This window comes from Saccoglossus kowalevskii, chromosome 13, assembly GCF_978046115.1.
Source record: "Saccoglossus kowalevskii chromosome 13, keSacKowa6.1, whole genome shotgun sequence".
In the NCBI taxonomy this organism is placed as follows: domain Eukaryota; kingdom Metazoa; phylum Hemichordata; class Enteropneusta; family Harrimaniidae; genus Saccoglossus; species Saccoglossus kowalevskii.
In genome coordinates, this window is record NC_140653.1 from 31314476 (window position 1) to 31331441 (window position 16966).

Here is a 16966-nt window from a genome sequence, read left to right on the forward strand (position 1 = left end):
AAGTCAAGTTTTGTCAGATATTCAATACATTGAGGTGCTTGGACATGGCCATAGTGGATCCATCTCTAAGTAAGTCAAGTTTTGTCAGATATTCAATACATTGAGGTGCTAGGACATGGCCATAGTGGATCTGTCTATAAGTAAGTCAAGTTTTGTCAGATATTCAATACATTGAGGTGCTTGGACATGGCCATGGTGGATCCATCTATAAGTAAGTCAAGTTTTGTCAGATATTCAATACATTGAGGTGCTTGGACATGGCCATAGTGGATCTGTCTATAAGTACCGGTAAGTCAAGTTTTGTCAGATATTCAATACATTGAGGTGCTTGGACATGGCCATAGTGGATCCATCTATAAGTAAGTCAAGTTTTGTCAGATATTCAATACATTGAGGTGCTTGGACATGGCCATAGTGGATCCATCTATAAGTAAGTCAAGTTTTGTCAGATATTCAATACATTGAGGTGCTTGGACATGGCCATGGTGGATCCATCTATAAGTAAGTCAAGTTTTGTCAGATATTCAATACATTGAGGTGCTTGGACATGGCCATAGTGGATCTGTCTATAAGTAAGTCAAGTTTTGTCAGATATTCAATACATTGATATACTTGGACATGGCCATAGTGGATCCATCTATAAGTAAGTCAAGTTTTGTCAGATATTCAATACATTGATATACTTGGACTTGGCCATGGTGGATCCATCTATAAGTAAGTCACGTTTTGTCAGATATTCAATACATTGAGGTGCTTGGACATGGCCATAGTGGATCCATCTATAAGTAAGTCAAGTTTTGTCAGATATTCAATACATTGAGGTGCTTGGACATGGCCATAGTGGATCTGTCTATAAGTAAGTCAAGTTTTGTCAGATATTCAATACATTGAGGTGCTTGGACTTGGCCATAGTGGATCTGTCTATAAGTAAGTCAAGTTTTGTCAGATATTCAATACATTGAGGTGCTTGGACATGGCCATAGTGGATCTGTCTATAAGTAAGTCAAGTTTTGTCAGATATTCAATACATTGATGTGCTTGGACATGGCCATAGTGGATCCATCTATAAGTAAGTCAAGTTTTGTCAGATATTCAATACATTGAGGTGCTTGGACTTGGCCATAGTGGATCTGTCTATAAGTAAGTCAAGTTTTGTCAGATATTCAATACATTGATATACTTGGACATGGCCATAGTGGATCCATCTATAAGTAAGTCAAGTTTTGTCAGATATTCAATACATTGAGGTGCTTGGACATGGCCATAGTGGATCTGTCTATAAGTAAGTCAAGTTTTGTCAGATATTCAATACATTGAGGTGCTTGGACATGGCCATAGTGGATCCATCTATAAGTAAGTCAAGTTTTGTCAGATATTCAATACATTGAGGTGCTTGGACATGGCCATAGTGGATCCATCTATAAGTAAGTCAAGTTTTGTCAGATATTCAATACATTGAGGTGCTTGGACATGGCCATAGTGGATCTGTCTATAAGTAAGTCAAGTTTTGTCAGATATTCAATACATTGAGGTGCTTGGACTTGGCCATAGTGGATCTATCTCTAAGTAAGTCAAGTTTTGTCAGATATTCAATACATTGAGGTGCTTGGACTTGGCCATAGTAGATCCATCTATAAGTAAGTCAAGTTTTGTCAGATATTCAATACATTGATGTGCTTGGACATGGCCATGGTGGATCCATCTATAAGTAAGTCAAGTTTTGTCAGATATTCAATACATTGAGGTGCTTGGACATGGCCATAGTGGATCTGTCTATAAGTAAGTCAAGTTTTGTCAGATATTCAATACATTGATGTGCTTGGACATGGCCATAGTGGATCCATCTATAAGTAAGTCAGGTTTTGTCAGATATTCAATACATTGAGGTGCTTGGACATGGTCATAGTGGATCCATCTATAAGTAAGTCAAGTTTGTCAGATATTCAATACATTGATGTGCTAGGACATGGCCATAGTGGATCTGTCTATAAGTAAGTCAAGTTTTGTCAGATATTCAATACATTGAGGTGCTTGGACTTGGCCATAGTGGATCTGTCTATAAGTAAGTCAAGTTTTGTCAGATATTCAATACATTGAGGTGCTTGGACTTGGCCATAGTGGATCCATCTATAAGTAAGTCAAGTTTTGTCAGATATTCAATACATTGATGTGCTGGATCTGTCTATAAGTATGTTGAATTTACCAGCAGTGTAGTAGTATTTTTTTGGCATTTAAGCTTTCTGCAAGTAATAATAAATGGAAAATATGAATTTTCAAAACAAAATTTGCCTTTGTTTTCACCATTTTATTGGTTGAGGGCGCACTTTTGCTTATGACCAAAACAATGGTGATTAAAATGTTACTAATAGTATACAGTCAACATCGCTGGTGAGAAATCCGGAAAACTATGTTTCACTATTGAAATCCAGTATTCTTTTGGCACTTTATAGTACTGATTATACAAATTTATTATGATTACTTGCACAATTATCAAGATGTTCTTGAGGATATGTGAAATTCATATGCAAAGAAAAAAAATAAAGGTCATTTATGCGTAACAGTGATGGTAAATAAACCACCCTTTTGATTGTTTATAAACAGACTCTCTGTATTTATGTATGTAAGTGTCTTGCATTAAAGCACCGCTCTGTAATCCCTGGGATTACACTATTGAATCATGAGAAATTTAATTGGTCTGCTCATTGTTCACTATGAATATAAACGTTATCATAGATGTTATTTCTATGTGCTAACATCTTATGTACACCTGCCTTGGAAGGACATATTGTACCTTTATGCTTTGATTTCAATAAACCTGTGAGAGTTCGTTTGAAGACTCGCATGGCTGTTTAAAATTTTTTATTGATTTTTTTTGGTGAGAATTTTGTTAAAATATAGTCCAGTGAGGGGACTAACATTTAAATTTCTTTAAATATTTATAATTGCATATATTTATACAACAGAAAAATAAAGTATTCTATGCATTGTGATTATCAAAAACAGCCATTTTACTGAGCACTCTGACCAGATTCATTACCACAGGGTATGATTTGCGTCTTCCCTTTTATGAGCTGTGGTGTAACAGACAATGAGTTAGCAGCATAAAATTATGGCTGAAATATAATAAAAAGATCAGAGTATGGGTTGGCCAATAGCATCAAGTGCCACATATATCTGTCAATAAAATCATCTTTGTGTCACATAAAATAATGGTATTACCCGGTATGGTGAAACCTGTCTAAACCAAATGTCCAAAGAGACAGAGAATTGTATTCAGTTTATGGAGGTATATTATTATATACAGGCTGTGTATGCTGTGGTGTTCGGTTTATAGAGGTCGTGTTTAAAGTGAAACCTGTCTATACTATAAACCAAAGAACGTTTGGTTTGCAGAGGCGCTCAGTTTATAAAGGTCTTGTATACAGTTAAACCAAAGACACTAGTGATATTTGTTTAATAGAGGTATTTTTAGAAGGGACTTACAGAAGTCTTTCAGAGGTCATAACTTTCCAACAGATAAAGTTTTGATGGTATGTATGGTCTAGTAATGACATGTTTTCATTTTTCAGAGCTCTTCATCTGCCGTCAAAAGAAGTCATGGCAATAAAGGTAAATTCAGCTTTTAGGTTCTTTTACAAATCACTAATTGTGTGATTTGATTCAAAATGGCCGACTGGCAACCATGTTTTATTAGCTTATCATATTGTGTGTCGCTGACGTCCATCACCGTCGTCCAACTGTTTACTTTTTTGACTTGGTGTTTATGTACTTTAGATAGACCTAATTTAGATTTGTTCATTTCGTGATGATATCTCTAATTCTCTAATTTTGATGAATATTTTTGTCATTTTTGGTAAAAATTACTAGTATATTTTTGACTAATTTTATATTATTATACATAAAGGTACTACGGGTGGACCTCTCTCAGATTTGTTCATTTTGTGATGATATCTTTAATTGAAATGTGCATTTCTAACAGCGGAGCTATCTCAGCTGATAGGCTGCTTGTTTTCTAATTTCTTAACCATTTCCAGGACAAGCCTTGACCATTTTTTGTTGAAAGTATGTAGAAAATTGTATTGTTCTGTTTCAGATAGGCAAGACATGATGGTTATTTCTTGTGTTGCTTTCTCCTCTTAATATTTGAATGCACTTCATTCACAACCAATCCTACATGTGGACTGGAAAAATTCCATCGGAATAAATCTAATTTTTCTGTTGATACAATACTATCAACTTTATTTTGTCATGATATTTAAGGCCATGTACCGGTATATCTTTTTCAAAGGTGGGGACTGTCACGTTTATATCTTGCTTTCCATGTTAGTTTCTCTGGAATGCAATGACTGTTTCAGTTTGGTCTTAGCACATGTGTAGTATACCACGAACCTGTGATTCAATTCAATATGGCCGACCACCACAAAAATGTAATTTTGTCTATTTTTGAAAATAAGAAACATAAAGGTAATTTGGTATCATTGGAATGTGACTGTTTACTGCTAGGTGGTTGAGTTGCTAGAAAAAACAAAACAATAATTAATTGTATCAGGTAGTCAAACTAATAGAGCGTTTACGGTATGTAAGAACAACCGATCATCTGACTTCATTGAAATTGGCCTCATGTTTGCGTTGAATTTTGTTGTCAACAGAGGACGCTTTCCATAGTTATTTGATGTTTATATTCCATGTTTTATTACATTTTCAGGTTATTCCACTAGATATTACTCCAGAAATTCAAAAACAAATTATGTCTGAGCTACAAATTCTGTACAAGGTAAGGAATCACAACAAAATGAAATACAAATTGCTACAATGTCAGCAAAAACATAGAAATCATTATGCTTAACAAACAAACAAACAAATAAAAGATATTTATTTAGTTACATTCAAATTACGATTATATAATGAACTGTTTTTTGGTTTGCTGTCGATAAATATCTTCTTCTAGCCTCCCACAGTTGTTGAGTATAATTCTTAGATTTTTCTCAAGTAGACCCAACATATGGTACAGATTTAAAATACACTGTAGTTATAAAGTGACTTTTATTTCATTACATTTCTGAGTTTGATGATAACTTTCAGTGACCGTGACACGAAATACCGTAATCATGGTAACCAGCTACGCCATAATGGACAATACATTACTTGCACATGGAGCAAGTACAGTGTTATGAAAACAAATAAAATTTAAAACTATAATATAGAACATTTTTCATTTTCAGTCATACATCCAGCAAAAAACCATCAATGTTACCACTCCACATACTGTTTGTGAATAATTACATATATTCTGTTCTGTATTTGTACATAAAAATATAGTCTACAGACAGTTGGGTTTATAGATACAACACAAATGTGCAGTTAGCAGCTTTCTTAAAATTACGAGTGCCTATTATATTTAACATCTATTACAGTCTTCACGGAAAACATGAGTAAAAAGTACAAATAAAAACATTGTTGTATATGACCAATATGTAAAAGATTACTTCATAATACATAAACATTAGATGATAACTCATTTGAATTAATAAACAATACTATAATAATAATATAATAATAAACATAAATTTGAAATTAGGCTAATTTATAAATGTATTTTCTTGAATATATATATTTCATATTTCACAAGTGCATTATGGGTAGCTATATATATATATATATATACAGTAGATGAAATCCCATTTACCAAATGGTAGCTTAATGTGATATCTAGAAATTTGAAACAGTGAAACTACTGTGATATTACCTTTTGGACGAAATAGTATTTGATCAAAATGATATAACACTTTGACCTAGAAAGCAAGTAGTTAATATTATCGTTTGATTTGTCATATATCTTGGAGACATATTTGCGATTTACAGGGATGGTGCCCATTCATCATGTCATTTTTAAATTCAAAAAACGTATTTAGATGTTTTTATCAGGATTTGTAACTTTAGTAATTTTTCTGTCATTTTCAGTCACCGAAACCAAAACTTGCCTAAAATTTTAAAAGAAAAGTGAAAATTTGTTAATCATATTTATTTTGTGTTTGTCATACCTTTCTAAATTCCAGAAGTAGCATTTTTAATTTGATCATATTTAATCTTGAGTCAAATGTGGAAATGTTAGTCAGTCTAAGCAAAGAATTGAAAATAATTTCATATAAAAGGTGCTGAAGCAAGTTTATTTTTAATAAAAAACAACAGATTCATACTTCTACTTATTGCCATAAAGTACTTATTTATGAAATCAGTTCATTCAGACAAACAACAAGAAAAGTACTGTGAACTTGACACATATGTGTCAGATAAGGGTTCATTATGAGTGAGATCATTGATAACATATTCGCAATGCAACGTGCACAAGTCCGCAGAAACAACTTTGTTTTGCGCAAATCAATGCCTACAAGAAAAAAGTCCATACCAAGGTTTAAGTAAAGTACATCCGCTGCATGTTCCTTAACCACCATAAAAAACTACATCAATTATACCCAGTTCGAAACTTGTACGCATACATACACCTCTGTATTGAATTGGTAATAAGGTGAATTCAAAGTAGATTTAGATGTCACAATGCGAATGCAACAACACACAGAAATAGGTTGATTTTCAAAACACTTGTTTTTATCTGCCAGCATGGCCTTATTATTATGTGTGTGTTTCTTTCTACGTGCATGACCTATGATAAGTTGAATATGTAACTGTGGTCTGGGAGAACCTTGCTGGTGTTTAATCAATTTTTCAGTAATTTTCTAATTTTTATTTCTTTCTTTTGTTGAATTTCAGTGTATTTTAATTTTAGTGTCTTATTTTATTTGTCTTTTGTAATCATTTTTTACCGCACTAAACCCACAGATGGTTAAGTTGCGTAATAAAGTTATTATTATTAATAGTAAACCAATAAAATAAATATTGGTAAACTGATGAAATATTGGATAACAAAAGAAATCATAAATATTGATTAATCCAAAAAAATTATTTGCTAATATTGGTAAACAGATGATATCATAAATATTGGTTAACCGATGAAATCATAACAAACTTTCTTTTTCATCATGTGGGAGGTTGTATGTTTCTGTATACCTACCAGGGTAATTTTGTTTTATGGCCATTATATACATTTCTTCTTAAAACAGATAACATAACATGAATTGTCAGTGACTTTGTTATACTCCAAATTTGTAAGTTTTATTGAAATCCTTATCACACAGTTCCAAGGTCAGGAAACAATAAAAAACCTGAAAATGAAGTGAGCCTTTCTGTATTGCTGGTAAGAGAATGCATTCCTCCCAGTTTTAACCAGACCTGGTCACCAATAATCAGCTGTAGTACAGCACTGTTACTGTATGACTCCCGGGTCGTGTTACCAGAATCACCATGCACTGAGACTTTACGATCATTGTTTTTCACAAGGAATACCTGGGTGTCTCGGTTATGTGCCACATGAAATATGAAAAAATATGTGCCATTAATAGCACATGTGAATCGGCCACTTTTTTCATCAAAGTGCCCACCAAGGTTACTTATCACTGTGTCAAACTCAATATCTTTGCCACGATCAGTGTGACCAATCAGATCAGAAGTACGAACTGCAGTGAATGCTGATTTGATAGAAGCTGATGTTGATGCTCCAGGCAGTCCATTATATCCTCTGGGTCCTTGCTCACCTTGCTCACCTTTTGCACCGGGTAATCCTGGTGTACCCGGTGGTCCAGGCATTCCTGCTGAAACAATTCTACTAGCTGGTGCACCTGGATCACCTTGGCTGCATGTGGTCTCAGCTTTTTCTCCTTTTTCACCCTTCAGTCCATGCATTCCCGGCATTCCTGGTACCCCATTATTGCCAGGAAAACCAGCCATTCCTTGAACTCCAGGAGATCCAGGAGGACCTTGCACGCCCATTTCACCTCGTTCACAGCATGGTTCACAACGATCTTTTCTACGCCTGCTTTTTGTGGTGTATTTGATTGTACCATCATCTTCCTCTAAGCTGCCATAGCACTGAAGAATTGAAATTACTAACATCACTATTGCTAATGATTGATTCATGTCGTGTATTTCTTGGAAATAAACCTGTCAGTAAGAAAATAAAATAAAATTAAACAATGGGGCATGAACCAGCTGATCGCATTTTTTAAACCATGCTGTCTGTTTATATAATGCAAAGAGACACTTCCCGACCCAGATGTGATATTTCCAATGTACATACTTTTGTTGGTTGACTGAAAAAAGCAACAGGCGTGTATTTTCGTGAAATTCAATGCTTCTTTCAATTGCATTCAGCTATGCGATCTACTGTTTGTTTGCATTCCTCACTGTAGTTGGATCTCTCGGTTTACGCCAGTTACAGTAGTGACTTACGGTTGTTATTTAATTATCCCAAAGGGAGTGTGGCATAGATTGTATAACAGTCACACAGCAGCGAATACAATTGAGAAGAAAGGCAAGCCTAGAGTAAATATTTATTCAAGGGGAACAAATCAACAAAGGTAGATGACCAACATGTTGACTAGTATTTACCAAATAGTGTGTCTTGTATCTAGAAGAGCCTATTTCATCCAAGCAGACAGGCGGTGGGTTTTTTTTTTTAAAAAAGTGACTTTATAGAAAAATAGATGAATGCACAATTTCCAATCAAACAAATCCAAGAACATAAAATTTATCACACATTCAGTTTTGAATGTATCCTGTTTGCTGATGGCCCGATCGACAGCTGGGTGGCTTTTCAAAATGTACGATTTACGATAATTGCTGAATGCAGCTATCTACATCAAGATACGAGTACCCCGGGGAGTGCGATTCAGAGAGGGAACATGATACTAAACACAAATTTAAAATAAGTCTTTGTCTATTTCCTGTGTCCACAATTGTATTACATAGTAATAATTGTTTTTTTCATTTCTAAATGGGTTTAATGGGCCCATTTGTAGATAATTGAGCAATTGCTTATCAAAAAAAAAATTATGAAGATTTATAAGATAAAATAAAAACATGCAATCTTATTTTTAGATCACCAGTCGGCATTTATTGTACAAGTTGCTCTAAGTGATGATAATCGGGAACTTTGTGAAGGAACGGGGGATTATCGAATTTTCTGGAATCTATTATTATTGCTAAAATAATTACGTGTATGTACCACTATAGTGTAATGGTAACAAATTACAGCCATGGCTATTAGATCGAAATGGAATGCATGAACTTTAAAATCGGTTGCAGTCTTTTCTACTTAGTATAAAAAAATCATTCTGAATTCTGCTTGTGTATTTGAATTGTATTTTATAGTTTTAAACCATGGCATAACACATACTGGGATACATCAATGGCAAATCTCTACAGTGTCTAGATTAATAATAGAATTATGATGTTAATTAAATACTGAATTTTTACATCATATAATATGAGGTTATTACCAGAATACCTCAATATATGCATGAAGACAGTACAGCGGGAGTATTGACCGACGGCAGTGGAGGTCGCTGCGACAGTGTACTGTCTGAGTGCATACTTTGAGGTATCCTCGTAATAACCTCATTATTATACATCTTTTGCTTCCAAATCATGGAATGCTGAAATCCAAAAAGTTTAGAACAGAATCAGCGAACTTCTTTGTGTGGAGTCCGGTCAAACCTTCGTAACAGCCATGTTTGTTTTTATTATTAGAGGACTTGCGTAATCATTCCATATTTGGAATTCATATTTTCCTCATATGGTAGGATGAAAATACCCCGAAAAATACAGCAAAATTACGACACACTGTAACTAATGGCATTACGGTGACAGATGTATAATAATTGAATTTACTTAAATGAATTTTTAAATTAATAATTGTAACGAAAGTCAACTCCTTAAAGTTATTGAATTATTTGCCCTGTAACCCTAAAAACACTAGTACATGCATATGCGACTGATTACAGCATGCCATTATCATTTGTGGTTAATTGGCAGTTAAATACAATGTAAGCACAGTACCACATGTTTTATCTTCAAGGTGAATTTCTTTTAGTATAGTCTCACTGTGTTTTTGTCCACACAACATTCAATTTAGAAATAATGGTATTTGTTTATTAAGTCTCGTATCAGTCCTTGTACCAGATGTCCAACTGCTTTGTGTATTTGTGTATTGGCTTGAAATGAAATCATTGGTCAGTTCATGTTGTTTAGTAACGCACTATAAATCTCCTGATAATTTAAAGAACATAAAGAAACTTTTACTATGTTGTATAGATTCTAAAACTTAAAGAGGTATGTATGTCGGAATAAAACGTTTGACTTGTTCCATTCAGATTTGATTCTTTCCATGTGTTTAGTAATTAACATTTAAGTAATGAGAACCTTTCAACAAAATATGAATAACCAAATAAAAAGGATTTTTGCATGTTCTTTAAAGGTGAATACATCCTGGTACTTTTGGGGGTGCAAATTCACTTTCAGAAACAAATATTTTTGAAGTATAATTAAAAATAAGTGCTAGAAGTTATCATGAAAGTTAGCTCCCCCACTGAACAGTAAACTTTTGTTGGTTTTCTTATCAAAGGAATATTCAACTTGCTTTTTTGAATTGTGCAGGGGTTCATATAATATCGGTATTGTTAAAACTAAGAACTCTGAGTATAATTATTTTATTCATGTCAGATTCATATAGCACTCTTCAGAAACATGACTTTGAATGCTGTGATGTGATTGGAAATAAAGACATCTTTTACTTGATTACACCCAAAGAGATCTTTTCTCTAATCTTTTCATCTGTTGAAACTGTAACAAATTGGTTTGAATGTCTCGGTCTGGAGTCAAGTCTGTCTCGCATGAATTCACATAAATTATGGCTTTCTGTGGTGTGTCTGTCCTCAGGCTAGCTTAAGGGATTCTCTCATCACACACTTCTCAATCCAAGTCGCGCTTATAGCACCTCATTTCACATCATCAAACATTCTGTTTCATTTCTTCATCATTTCATAACATTTCTATTTTTAGCACCTGTTTCAAACATGCATTTAATTGGGAAGCAAAAATTCCTACTTTTCTACAGAGTCTTTCTATTTTTTGTGTTTTCTTGTTTAAACCTCAATTACTGAACCCTCTCAATCTCTGTGATATCATCTTGAGTACAGTTTTGGCACAATAAATTATTTTCAATGAAAACAAGTATACTCATCATCCTGCCAAATATTCTACTTATAGAGTTATGTAAGTGGGAAGCAAAACAGATTTCTGAAAGGGTTTCTTCTTTCTCGCTAACTACCATGGAAATTACGGAAAATTACTCTAATCTTTTGTGTACTGGGCAGCTGCGAATGGGATGAATGCATAATTGCAAGATCGTCGTGAGTTTTTTGTCACCATCAGTCGATGATGAAGAACGAAAGCTAATGGATAACACCATAGAGATTCTTGACATCATCGTTGGATTAAGACGGAATCAATTAAATGAATGTACCGGTACTTTTAATGTAGATAATTGTATTTTGATTCATGTTGGTAAATGGCATGCTAGGTAATGCATTGAAAAAAAGAGATCTTTTGAGAACTTACTTTTTATCTAGAATGGACCTTGCCGAGTGTCACTGCTTGGGTCAATTGTGACTACGGTAATTGAATTCCCAGTGAGATTATAGGAAGAGTGCTTTTAAAATCAAATTGTCACTTGTGTTGCATTCTTCAATTTTATAAAAATAAAGTTGTTGAACCACATATAAATGTGTCGAGTGGTGCCAGTTACTTGTTTGGCCTTTTTCTTTCTTTGTCTTTTGTATTGAAAAGTAGTTCAAATGGCTTGAATTCTTCTTTAATTCTGAAATCTAAAAGGATGTATCTTGGTGACAGATGGCATCGATGGACTGAGTTTAGGTGGGCTGTTTTCAAAATCGAGAATGCCCCTGACGTCTAATGATAACAATTCTCTGATATAATTTAATGCGAAGAATGCAATATTAAGAAAAAAAAATGTTAAATTCTAAACCATTTTTAGCTTTGCAATTTTTTTGAGATTTAGATGCATTATAAACTAAAATCGTATTCCCACAAACCTGTAAAGAAAGTAATACTGTAAAGCCAACTCATTCATGCCCAGCGAAAAGTCGAACACTGGCAATTTTTTCTTTCAATAGTATTAAAAAGAAATCCAATTTTGACAAAAACTGCCTTGGGAAGAATTGAAGAATTTTTGCTGCTAAGAATTGTCAGGATTTGAGGATTTTATGACATTCACGCAGACAAAATTTCACAAAAATCACTACAACTACAACGTAAAATTTTTTGAATTTCATCATATACCATAGTATGTTTCATTTATGCTAACTTTTTAACATGTTCTTCTTAGGAGAGCAAATACATAACATAATAAATGACAGTAGATCTCTAAAATACAACATGTATATTAGATGACTCAGTAGTTAATGGTGTCTCAAACATCCATCCATCTATCCCTTCATTCATTAATTCATATTTTTTCATTCATTCATTCAAGCTTTCATGAATTACTTCACAGCTGCAGTTAAAACCACCTGGCCAATACAAACACACACACATGTCGATTTCCGTGGAAATAATTGATTCAATAAATTGAAATGCTTTTTGGAAGAATTACGAGAATTTTTAACACTGACAAAGATCTGTGGTCTGTTCCTCATTGACATGCCTTCAAGTTTTAAAAGATTGGTTTAGCCCTTGACATGGCTTTAAGTTTTAAGATTGGTTTGGCCCTTGACATGCCTTCAAGTTTTAATATTGGTTTGGCCCTTGACATGGCTTCAAGTTTTAAGATTGGTTTGGCCTTTGACATGGCTTAAAGTTTTAAGATTGGTTTGGCCCTTGACATGCCTTCAAGTTTTAATATTGGTTTGGCCCTTGACATGGCTTCAAGTTTTAAGATTGGTTTGGCCCTTGACATGCCTTCAAGTTTTAAGATTGGTTTGGCCCTTGACATGGCTTAAAGTTTTAGGTTTGGTCTGGCCCTCAAATATGTTCACCTCCACATATCTCGGACACCTTCTTTGATCACCTAGGTAATACTTTAACTAAAAACTAGCCCCTTTCATTAATGGCATGATAAAAACCTGCCGCTTTTAATCTTGGCCAAATTCTGTGTTGATTATGTTAAAATGCTCACTATAACAGAAGAATAGAGAATACTTGTGACAAAGACTATCAGACAATAGACCTGATCTGTGTCATTTTCATACCATTGATTTCCAGCTGACCGGAGATGACAAAAATAAGCATGGTTGTTTGACGCTAAGCCGTCTAATCTTTTAGTAATGAGGGCTCATGATCGGGCATAAAAAACACTTTAATTTCTCCACCAATGAAAAGATTTTTTTGTTTGCAAGACAAGATTATTGTATACTGTTCACAACCACTTATTTTTTTTTTTTATTTGCTAAGTGCTTTTTTTTAAAGCTTCTTGCTGGTTACTGTATTCTTCGACTTGTTCTGGTATGTTTTAATTGTAACTGGAACCACCATGCATAATTCCATGTTAGCTGCTTTCTCCCACCACATCTTCTGGTGCATTCTGTAATCCTGACCCCCACACACCTTGTTATTAAAGGGGTTTTTCAGCACAGAAACATTTAAGGTTAAATCCAAAACTTGTTTTCACCTAATAGAGATTGTTGTATCTCTTGCAGTGGCTATCGCTACTACACGGTTGCCATGGAGAACCCATAATAAATTACAAACCAGCATTCTATATTTTACTTGATTATAATAAACTTTTAATAACACAATACTTATTGTAGATCATAATAATTACATAATAATGAAAAATTAAACAAATGGAATGCATTTTACTTAAAAATTGTATCTCTTATTTTTAAGGAATTTAATTTACTGTAAATTGTTTCCTTGTTAAAATTGTTAGTTGCATAGTATATTTAAATTTCCAAGACAAATCTCTGAATGCATTCACAACACTATAATACTGCACCACCCATGTAGCATTAACAATACGTCTCCTGCTGTTTTTTCTCCACTAACTGGTCTTTTTTTCAGTAATCCATCAATGCATTAGACCACCGTCATACACTTATTCAGTTTGAATTGCACTGCAACTAAGTTAATTATTCGGTAGACACACAACACTCGTACACTCGCATCGATTCGCACAGCTGAAGTTGGCACTAGCATCAACTTATCAGCAACTCCCTATAAGTGATACAAAATGCTGAAAGGCATGATAATCAATGGCTTTTGAGAAGTGAGAAAGCAGGATTTGTGTCATTGCTTAAATAGAGCTGTTGAATTCCAATGAAAAGGACCTAGACACGCTTTGAACAAAATTGTGTTATCCAAAAAAAAATATATAAAAAGAAAAATCTTTTGGATTGAGATAACTTCAGCTTTTGTGTTTCTGGAGTAGGCGATTATTTAAAGACCTGAATTGTATACGTTTGAGACCGGACTTTTTTTTCATACATTAGTGCATTCATTAAAATGAATAATCTATAATAACGCTGTGAAATTATTCAATACTAAATTTTTAGAAGGTTCCATATTTCTTTGTGGCGGGGAGGCTGAGGGTATGTCCCATTTGTTAGTGAAATTCATAGAAAATACAAACACTACATGCCTGCTGGCACCTCACTGCTTTTATATGCAATCCACGATGAAATGATGTTTCTTTTTGTTTCGGGACATTGTGAGTCTTTTTGTATGGCTGTATGTTTATAAGCCGTAACTAAACATGGTATTCTTGCTATATACTGGTGGTATTCATGGTGGGTTTGTTATTTCTTTCAGTTAATAGACAAATTACCAGCTTTTAGTTACACTTCAGAAAGTCACTAAATAAAAGCTTAAGAGTTGTAATTTCAATTACAGTAAAACAGAAAACCTTGCAATATAATTGTAATTATTAAAGCCAGCTTAATATTACTTTAAAGTATGAAGTTAATGTATACCCAAATCTGACCATCTCATTTTATGTATTGCTTTAAGCAAAAAAGTTTGCCTCAATTTTTGCGTCCAGTACTTAGTAATAAAACGTTTGAGTGAAGAATCATAAAGGATATCCATCAGTTCATGCACTAATCCTATAATTATATTGACACTCACTACTTAAAGTGATTTCAAGCAGTCACTGTGATACAAGATCTGGAAAGTTGTAGTAACTTACCTGTACAAATATACTCAGCAAACAAGGTTGCTGCTTTTTCTCTTCCTCCTTCACCGAGTGCAATGCTTTGGGGCGAGCTGTAGCTGTCGGTATTCAAGCGTTGTTACAGTCACGATTTTGGCGTAAGTTTCACACTGTGATCTTTGGTGGTTGCCCTGCACAGTGAGTGTACTTGTAGACTACTGGTCAAATAAATAACTGATGTTTCAGCATATGCAATAAAAATGTTATTTTCTCCGCACCGTGTCACCCTTGTATGTAAATTAGCTCCAAAGTTTGTGAATCATTCACTGTGCCGTTACTGCTCCAGCTCAGTGAAGTGTATCAATTAATTATCGTCCCAAGAGTGGTTCATACATGCACAGTGACGGCAGCCTGAATCGCCAGCTGAGTAGCGTAGAGTAAACCCTCGTATTTCAGGACATGCAGACTGACACAGCACACTGAATCGCCAGCTGAGAAGAGTAAACCCTCGTATTTCAATGCACAGATATGATAAACATCAATGACATTCAAGGCTTCCTGATTGGATAGTGTGTTCTTTCTTCTGTCCATTCATTCTTTAGCTTTCTGATCAATTACTTGCTAACCCAACCACATTGGGACTTTCCCAACCTTTGACATTGTGTTCACTGTCTTGTCTTTTGCTACTTTATTTTTTTTTTATATACCCTGTACCGTTTCCTTGGAAACCACCAGTCGCAGTTATTTTTAAACAATTTATTTTCTTTTTTTTGATGAGTCTTGTTATCAAATTGTTAGGGATCCTGGAAAGGATTTGGAGAGGAATTAAAAACTAATTCAGTTCTTGAATCCAATGTATAGTTCAATGCATTTTATGTTGTTATCCTTTCATTGGGCTTGGTGTAATTGATTTCATACTGTACTCATTTATGCTGTACGTAACAATCTGCTTTCAATAGACAACTAACTGAATCAGTCATAACATCTGTTCTACATATGAAAAACCCCTTTGAGTCAACACAAGTGAAAAATACAGAGAAACTCTTTACTACTTTGTGGTTATTTTCTAGACATTGGATGTATTCTCATTGGTGAACAGCCACCCTAAGGTAGACTTAAATAGCCAGGGGCAAAGAGATCGATGCACCTTTGGAAATCTTCCACTCCATGTTTGAGGATAAAAACAATAACTAACATTTTTCTTTCAGTAGCATACTTGTTGACGTTAGTTGTAATATCTTTTTTTATCTTAAATCAGTGTTGTGAGTAGTTATTGAGCTACCAGACTTCTCGCTACTTTTCAGATGCAATTTCAATAGTTAAATGGGTGTACTTGGTCAAATGTAAGGTTTTATTTGTGTCCTATTGTATATGTTTCTATGTTGTTTTGTTAGAGGCGGGCTATGTAGCGTGATGAGCACTGCTGTGTTCCACACTAGCATGGTGGTGACATAAATTGAGTTTAATTTGTCCATATCAGGTCAGTATTCTGGTACATGTTGTAGCATGACTGAAAGAAATCCAGACTGAGTATTACAATTCCCATTGTGAGGACAACCTGAATAAAGCAGGCCTTGCATTTGAAAAATAGTTGGGATGTCTTAAAATGGCTTTCCAGAACACAGTAATGCAAGTGATATGGAAGTTAATATACTACTAAAGTTTTTTTTTTAAATGTTATGAATTGGAAGTGAGAATTACTTTAAACCTCTTCAATTTTGTGAGTCAGTGAAATCTAAAAATTTTTGTAGCAGTAAAAAATTCTAATTTAGTGTCAGTGACTTTCATGAAATCTTCATGAATTCCTGAATCCTGAAGCCCTGAAAATTTCCAGCTGTGAAAATTACACAATTTACAATAGAGTTTTGATTTGGGGATCACTCGCTTCATGAAGTAATGTCTAAATAA

At 34.2% G+C, this 16966-nt stretch overlaps 2 protein-coding genes across 3 annotated transcripts in view; one reads left to right on the plus strand and one right to left on the minus strand.

The window, feature by feature from the left end:
• LOC100366587 (dual specificity mitogen-activated protein kinase kinase 5-like) overlaps positions 1 to 16966 on the plus strand; it is a 49808-nt gene that overhangs the window by 13091 nt on the left and 19751 nt on the right. Inside the window, exons 9-10 of the mRNA XM_085507215.1 lie at positions 3570 to 3609; positions 4706 to 4774. Coding sequence (XP_085363341.1) covers positions 3570 to 3609; positions 4706 to 4774 — 109 coding nt within the window. The remainder of the gene's footprint in view (positions 1 to 3569; positions 3610 to 4705; positions 4775 to 16966) is intronic.
• LOC144363577 (uncharacterized) lies at positions 4666 to 15544 on the minus strand. 2 transcript variants are annotated; one of them, XM_078014184.2, is made up of 2 exons: positions 15095 to 15544; positions 4666 to 8055 (listed from the first exon to the last, which is right to left on the minus strand). In XM_078014184.2, exon 2 carries the CDS (start codon positions 8029 to 8031, stop codon positions 7186 to 7188), a length of 846 nt encoding a protein of 281 aa, XP_077870310.1. In that variant the 5' UTR covers positions 8032 to 8055; positions 15095 to 15544; the 3' UTR covers positions 4666 to 7185. The 2 variants fall into 2 exon arrangements, 1 of the variants encoding a protein (XP_077870310.1); XR_014931425.1 differs by lacking the exon at positions 4666 to 8055 and adding an exon at positions 11711 to 11777.